The sequence below is a fragment of the Austrofundulus limnaeus genome, unplaced genomic scaffold (assembly GCF_001266775.1).
Source record: "Austrofundulus limnaeus strain Quisiro unplaced genomic scaffold, Austrofundulus_limnaeus-1.0 Scaffold62, whole genome shotgun sequence".
Classification (NCBI taxonomy): domain Eukaryota; kingdom Metazoa; phylum Chordata; class Actinopteri; order Cyprinodontiformes; family Rivulidae; genus Austrofundulus; species Austrofundulus limnaeus.
Window position 1 is genome coordinate 1,658,562 of NW_013952464.1, and position 8,082 is coordinate 1,666,643.

The 8,082-nt window shown below is 39.6% G+C and overlaps 1 protein-coding gene across 3 annotated transcripts in view; it reads left to right on the plus strand.

Moving 5' to 3' along the window:
- The window catches only part of magi1b (membrane associated guanylate kinase, WW and PDZ domain containing 1b), a 156,645-nt gene that overhangs the window by 95,060 nt on the left and 53,503 nt on the right, over positions 1-8,082 (plus strand). For all 3 annotated transcript variants that reach the window (XM_014009859.1, XM_014009860.1, XM_014009861.1), the window contains exons 4-7: positions 483-716; positions 4,169-4,394; positions 4,746-4,828; positions 5,515-5,550. In XM_014009859.1, coding sequence (XP_013865313.1) covers positions 483-716; positions 4,169-4,394; positions 4,746-4,828; positions 5,515-5,550 — 579 coding nt within the window. The remainder of the gene's footprint in view (positions 1-482; positions 717-4,168; positions 4,395-4,745; positions 4,829-5,514; positions 5,551-8,082) is intronic.

Sequence of the window (8,082 nt, forward strand, 5' to 3'; positions counted from 1 at the left end):
TCCCTCTAATAATTCTCCAGCTGCACTGACGTATCAAGCGCACACAAACACACACACACACACACACACACACACACACACACACACACACACACACCAGTTTGTTTTTATATCCCCGTGGGCACTGTGGATTGACTTCAATTCATTTTACGGTAATTTTGTATCCTAACCCTGACCATTTACCCTAAAATTAACCTCACAGGTAAGCTACCTGACTCTGAAACTAACCTAAACTCAATTCACACCTTGATCCTAAACCCAACCCCTGACCCAAAATCCATACCCGTGGGGATTGGGCATTGGTCCCCAGGAGGCTGCCTTTTTCTGGAAAATGGTTCCCACGATGTAGCAAAAACGTGCCCACACACACACACACACACACACCTTTGACCCTTCTGGTCACATCCTTCCTCCACCTCTTTTCTGTGTGTTTAATCTCCCACCTCCCATCTTCTCTGTGCCCTCCCTTCTTTGCTGCCTAGGTAACTATTATGGGACTCCCAAGCCACCGCTGCAGCCCCCCATTGGGAAAGTGATCAGCAGTGGTGGTGATGCCCTACTGCCAGACGGGCTCAGCCGCAGCCTGCCGGGCTCTCAGCACTCCACTCCTCAACGCGCCAAGTCCTACAATGACATGCAAAATGCTGGAATAGGGCTTGGAGAGCAGCAACAGGAGGACGACGAGGACCTCCCTGACATGAACAGTAGCTTTACAGGTACGTGAGTTTTAACAAGGCAGGAAAAATGAATTTACCGGCAGAACCATTACATGTGTTATAAAAGGTTTTAGGTGCRAGTGTTTGTGTATAGTCTTTTGTCTCATGTCTCATTGTGTTCGTCCTGTGATTGACTGGTGATGTGTCCAGGAATGTTTTTATTGTGAAAATTAATAATTGTGAAAAATCCTAAAGTTGGTAATACAAATAAGGGGCAAGGGACTTTAAGAAAATCACTTTTAGGCAGTGTTGTATAAAGTACCACAAAGTATCGTAACAAGAAATTACTTTGGTAAAATTTAAAGTCTCCTTTAGGAATATTACTTGAGTAAAAGTCAAAGTATCTGATATTTTTTGTACTTAAGTATTAAAAGTAAAAGTATTGATTTAAAATGAGCAGTTAACTTTTCTGTAACGACATTTATTAGGAGGTGACCTCCCCAAAACAATGCAGAAATGGCTATATCGCATAAAAATAATAAATTTATGTTGCTGCGAGCCAAATGCAATAATATAATTCATGAAATACAAATACTTCTTAAGTACAGTCCTTTAATTTTAATGATTATGTCCTGCAGGAGTGTGACATGATTTGTTTGTGTACAAACTAATACGGTATCAGAATTTATACTTTTCATTCAACCACAATTAAATTCACTCTATCTAGGAGGCACAATTTATATGGATAGTATTTATTTTTTACAATAACAAGCTGGAATGAAAACAAGCAAAAATGAAATAAATGTAACGACTTTCTACTTCTTGTCTGTTTTAAAAATGTAAGGAGTAAAAAGTACAGCTAACTGTGTGAAAATGTAAGAAGTAGAAGGAAAAATTAGGCTGAAAAATAATTACTCAAGTAAAGTACAGATACCCAAAAATTCTACTTAAGTACAGCGACAAAGTATTTGTACTTAGTTACTTTACAACTCTGCATTTAGGTCCAACTGCTTGCTTAGTGTGGCATATAATTTACAAGCAGGAAATAAAAGTCTTATTAATACACTAATCATTATCCAGTCTGTGCATACTGTTACAAAAGCAACTTCTGGCCATTAGTGTGATTTCTGACTGAACCAAGGCAGCATAAGGAGTCAAAGTCAGTCCATCACTGCTGTGCCTTTGTATAACCAGACATGCTGGTAGCAGAGCTGTAACAGTTGACACAAAAATAAATTAAATCCATGCAATGCCACTCGGGCAGGGCTAAGACTAAAGACTAATGTGACAATAAAGTAAATAGGCTACAAAATGTCATGTATATCTAAGTCATACAGAACAATATTAGCTGAACTTGTCRAAATGTAATAAATTTATATGATTACCTTTGAAAGCTTTGGGTTTTGTACACATTACTTTATGCTAGGACTATTTATCTTCATTTGTTTCTTATTTCATTTAAAAGTGAATTAGCTTTGATGTGCAGCTTCTTACTGTGAGCAACAAGAGAAAATACAACAGTTGGTTCTTTATAATGCATCTTAAGCACCMCTCTATCTGGTTTTAACAGTCTTGTGCTTCATCTTCATTTATATATGATTTGTGTTTATTTGGATCCACATTTTGGTCAACAAATTGGCCACATGGCTTGCAGCAACCTCTAAAGCTACAGTAAATTAGATTTAGCTTCTTCATCTCAGCAGCAAAGATGCAGCACCTCACTGGGTTTTAATAAACACACATTTATGTTTTAAGGCAGCTTTTTTTTCCAGCTTCTAGCTATTTTAAATTGAACCAATCAACAGGCAAAGCTGCATGGAAACCCCTCCTTTCTTTGTATCGGATGCAGCCACCTTTSACAAACAGACCTGAACACCGAGTGTGTAGCCGACCTGAAAACACTCTGGGTGTAGTTTGTAAGAAAACTGTCATAGTTTTTGGTCAGTCTTAGCCTCAGAGAAACATGAAGTAGAATTTACRAGCTAATGGTTAAACTAGGAGAGGGTTGAGGTGGGGAGGATGCAGCAGGATGTTACAAAAAATAGGAGTGACTTKTTAGGAAGGCAAGTCTGAAAAGGACCGGACAAGTTAAGAAACTGTGGTTTTWCAAAGAAGACAATGACGTGTGGAGGAAAACAAAGACAAAGGAACAGGAAAGACCCTCTAGTTTAAAATGAGGCATCAAATACAAGAGCTTTATTGGTTGGTGAGCTTTTGTTTTGTTTTTGTTTGTTTGTTTAGGTTTTCTGGGTTACACTGCATTTTCTTGAAAATCTGCATTCAGAAATGTTAAATAGTGCCACCTGGCTGTATGCTGCAAAAATCTACAAATAACCAATCATCTATGAAATATTGTTACATTATAAGAAGCTATTAAGTTACCTGGGTTTGTGAAGGTAAAACATAATACTGGCATCAATGGTGTTGCGTCTCTAAGGAGCTCTGTTTGTGATTGATTTATGGACCGACGTGCTGTGTTGGTCTTTTGTTAAGAGCCCCGAAGGTGTTTCTCCCAGTTTGTTCCACAAAAGTGAGACCAAAAGTTGTTTATGTGCCATCTGTGATTGAGTGTTGGAGTTAGATAACAGGAAGCAGTTTAGAGGCTCTAGGTGTGAACTGCCCCCTGACAGAGGCTGTGTCCCAATTCAGGGGCTGCATCCTCATGAGTGTGCATTTATCGGCCACTTGCATCCCTTCCCTGCACCGAGTTCTGTCCCAAAAATAAAGACTGCATCCGAGTATCCTTCCTGGCCAAGGATGTCCCAGGATTCAACACGCCATCARCAAACTKAACAGAAAAACAAAGATGGCRAAGGTTTTTTTATTTATTTATTTTTAACCAAGTCGGCATTTGGAAATTCCTCACAAACCGAAAAAAAAAAAATTAAATGTAAGTTTATGACCTTACCTGATGAAATTTATGCTGCGATGAGATGTTAAATACAATGAAACTACAAGTGCTGATACTGGAATTATTGTTTGTTTGTTGTATTTACRTGTAAGGTTTTAATTGTGAAGTTATTCCTCCAATGAAAAGACATGTCCCGAAGCGTTGTCTGAAGACACGTGATTTAAATAAACAAMACAACACCACGGTGATGGGGTAGTGGGTGGTCACACAAACATACGTCATCCGAACATACGTCATCCGAAGCTAGACCACCTCATTTCACTGCAGTTCTATGCAGCATTCCTGACCCATGTAGGCCCCTGAATTAAGACAGCCAGAATGTCTTTGTAGTTTCAGAAAGTGGATTAAAAAAATGGAAGACTCAGTAACATAACTGTGATGTTCTGTTGAAGTAKGTGGCATTAGTTTGTGTTTAGGGTGTTTTCAGTCCTTCGAGTAGAATGTTTAAAATTTCTTAACATCATGTTTTCTTGAGCTAACAGTAGTTTTGATTTTTGTTTTATGTCGGCACTGCGTTCATAGCTACTTTGATCCTTGATGTCTGTGATGTGAAAAAAAAAACTTTTGACACTAAGCTGTATTTTGGTTTTGATGTCTCCAGGAGACTCCAGTGAATTAGACGAAGTCCATCAGCCGGTGCGCCCCTACGCCCCTCGCCAGAGTGACTTGTCCTACGCCAGGACAACCCCCTCACCATCGGCCACCACGGAGAGCACACAGCAGTCACACTCTCTCCTGAGCCATCCTCCCCCCGAGGACCCGCTGGGACCTCTGCCTGACAACTGGGAGATGGCCTACACCGAGAACGGAGAGGTCTACTTTATAGAGTAAGCAACAGGGGATGGAAAAACAAACATTTAGACCTTAATTTTTTAACATTTCCAATTGAATGTATTATTTTTGCTTTCATAGAAACCATACGTAAAGGGGTTTATGAGATGCTTTGGTAACAGACACAGAAAAAAAAAGCATTATTGCCAGAAGATCTGCACGTCAGGGGTTCCTGCTTGTTAAAAAAACAAACAAAAAAACCCTGTTTTTGTAGCTTTCAGTTGACTAGGGTTATTTACACCCTATGTAATGGAAAAAAATAAATTCAAAAATGTGTTTTTTTGTTGAATAGACTCATCTATAGCTCTTTTTGTTGACTTGAATTTCTCCTGTTTTTTTCTGCTCAGCCACAATACAAAGACCACCTCCTGGTTAGACCCTCGAAGTCTGGACAAACCTCAGAAACCCCTGGAAGAAAGTGAAGATGATGGTATGTCTTTGTCTGCTCATGATTACCCAACATACTGTTTGTCAAACCTGCTACTTATTTATTTGTCTTTTGCAGRTTTACAAAGTGAATCAAAGTGTTTGTCCCTGATTACCCTGCACAAAGCTAGTCTCATCAAATACTACCTCATAACAAACTTGGMATTATTAACCATAACTCAGAGTAGAGTTTTTCACAGTAACCCTTAGGTGTCAGTGTTGGGTAACAGAAGTGTTTAGTCACTGGGTGTTACTGCTCTGCTAAGCTCAGAACAAGTCACCTTTCTGCTTATTCACATCATTTCTTTTTAGCAATGTTATCACAGATTTTTTTTATTGAATCAGAAGCTGTTTCATCTTACACTGAGGCACAATCTTTAACRCATGTACCTAAAGTGGTTTTAAATATGACTCAAAGCTACGATGAGTTGGTCAAATGCACGTTTTCACCACATTTGTGATGCTCCAAAAACATGCAGCGATCCAGTCATTCGAGTCAAATGTGCCATGTGATTTATTTGTTTATCTTTCTGTGAACACTGTCACACTGTGTGGATGTGGATGCTCTTGCCACCAAGTGGCCAGATTTTGCTATTACACCCGTCTAACTCAGATGTTTGCCTCTTTTCTTCTCTAACCCACCCATCTTTTCTCTTCAACAATGCTGCTTCGTTCCATCCCACTGAGTAGAAGGGGTACATACGGAGGAGCTGGATAATGACTTAGGTAGGAAACTCTCTCATCTTTAGCACTCCAACACTGGGTTATAAATTTGCACTTTATCACTAACGTAACCCTGATTTATTTATTTATTTTTTTACGATTTATCCTGTTTAAAACAAACAGCTAAAGTTAAAGCGATTAAAATGGCTCAGAGTCGGAGCAGCTAATGGTCCATATCTCCATCATCATAAGCTCAGCACTGTGACCAGTGACTCTAATCGTGCAGAAATGAGACACTGCGCTTGCACAGGCTTGACATTTATCCAGCCCACCCTTAATATGTGGCTCTGACTTTCAGCAGAACACTCTCCGCATGTGGCCTTTAACACATTTGTCGAGTTCCCCACATGCATCAAACCACAAAACACTCCCACCCCAGCAGGCAGTCATTTCTTACATGAGATGTTAGCTGATCAGAACAGCATTGTTATTGTTGGGACTTTCAGAGGAGTGTCTGTGTGAGCCAGGCTTTACATATATATATGTATATATAAAATTGCTTGTGACCTATCTGTACACCAATAAACAAATTGGACACAGGCGTCAGGTCACTTGTTTAGGATAAATGGTGTCTGGAGATGGTGATATAGGTAATAAATGATGGTGTTTAACGCAATCAGTGCAACTTTTGTTTTTCTAAAATAGGATATGACTGATTTTTGTTATTACCCCATGGCAAAGGTGATAATGTTTTTGTCTGTATGTGTGTGTTCAATTCTTTGAAGTGTTAGTAAAATACGTTCTGAACCAGTATGTAGCTTTTAGAAAGTTGTCATCTACTACTTCTGTTGTAAACACCATTCAAGATGGCCGTCACAGCTATGCAAACAAAACTCTTGCACTAAAGGTGATGGGAGATGTCTTTTGTTTTTGTTTTTTTTTTTTTTCTTCAAAGGAACTCCAGACCTTTAATTAGCGATGGATTCTGGAATTATATGTAGCATCAGAATAAAGTTGTCACTAGTTCTTAAATTTTTTTATAAATCTCATAAATGAGAATGAACAATCCAATATGGGTGGCAGAATGAGCAAAAACAACCTAAAAACAATTTCTGTTCTTGTAGAAGAAGCAAACCAACATTTGTTTTGAATGTCAGCGTACACGAATCCACACTCTCCCACAAAGATACAAAGACCTTCTCTAAGGCACATACTTAGTCAAGACTATTCAATCGATGTGCTGCATCAGGAGAACGAGACACAAGCAGTCGGAGGTGTGATTCTTCGAGCTCGACTCCCTCGCAGGATGTGAGAAGGAGGGACGCGGGGCGAGAGRAAAACACTGCCTAATGAGTGACACCTTTTTCTACCTGTCTTTGTGTTCCCACATGCACCAAACGTCCCTTTCTTTGCACTTTACAGTCTTGCACGCACACACTCAAACACACACACACACAGGTTCACACACAGGTTCTCCTCCTGGAGCGAGACTAGTGCGGTGCGAAATCAAGTGGGTGATTAGAATTTTACGTGAGGTGAGGCGGTACCGCAATCCATTTACTGTTCCAGTTCAAAACATCTGAGGGGAGTCATTCGGCACAGCTTTACCCTTGCRGCAATGTTTTCTCTGTAACCTTGCACACCTTCTTTGGCTATTGTKATTTTTTTTTTCAAGACCAGCATGTAGATATATTAATGTGTAGGGATTTATATGAATTCTACTTGATTGTGCACCTGTGACTGTCAACTGTGGTTAGAAAATAATTTATTGATGAAGTGTATATCACCTTAAAACCTGTTAACATTCAGCGGAACGCCCGCGTGCCGTTTTAGTTTTGTTTTATTTTGAAATCCCGTTCTGTGTTTCYGTTCAACCTGTGTCCRTGTKCAATGCCTCAAAATTGACGTCTAGGCCCTCCTCTTTCGATTGACACCTCATTTGACCAACTGGGTTCAAGTATCGGCTGTCCAGAGCCAATAATATATGAGAAGTGACCAACTTCTGGTTTCCATCATCCTGGGTTTGATTGACTGTAGATACGGCCAGTCAGCTCCGAGCTTCGTTCTGATGCCACAGCTGTGTAGCCAATCACCATACCTTTCATTTGTATTTTATATTGAGGCGGTGGGAACTTTGTTTAGTGACRGACGAGGTAAACACGGATGGAGTAGGTCGCCATATTTAGACATCCACGCTCACAGGAAAACGTTTTTTTTTTCCCTCGTGTTTTGGCCAGTTAGCTGACTAAACCTGCTGATAAGATGAAAATATTTTTGTTATTAAGTGTTTCGGGTCCTTCAAGACATGGAAGAGTGATTTTTATGGCCAGGAGGTTTAAAAGTATGGATATAAAGACTTCCGGTYGCCATTTTGAGTCGCTAATTTCATCATCAAATGTAAGTGAAAAACACATTTTTTCGCTGCTGGTGGTTTTATAAGCTGTGTGGAATGTTAATGCTTTGAAAGAAATAAGGATATATTTGTTTATTCTTGTGGTTTGGTTGTTTATTGGTGGAAATTTGGCTGAATGTACTCCAGTTGGTCTAAATATTTCTGAACATTTACACACACACACACACACACACACACACACA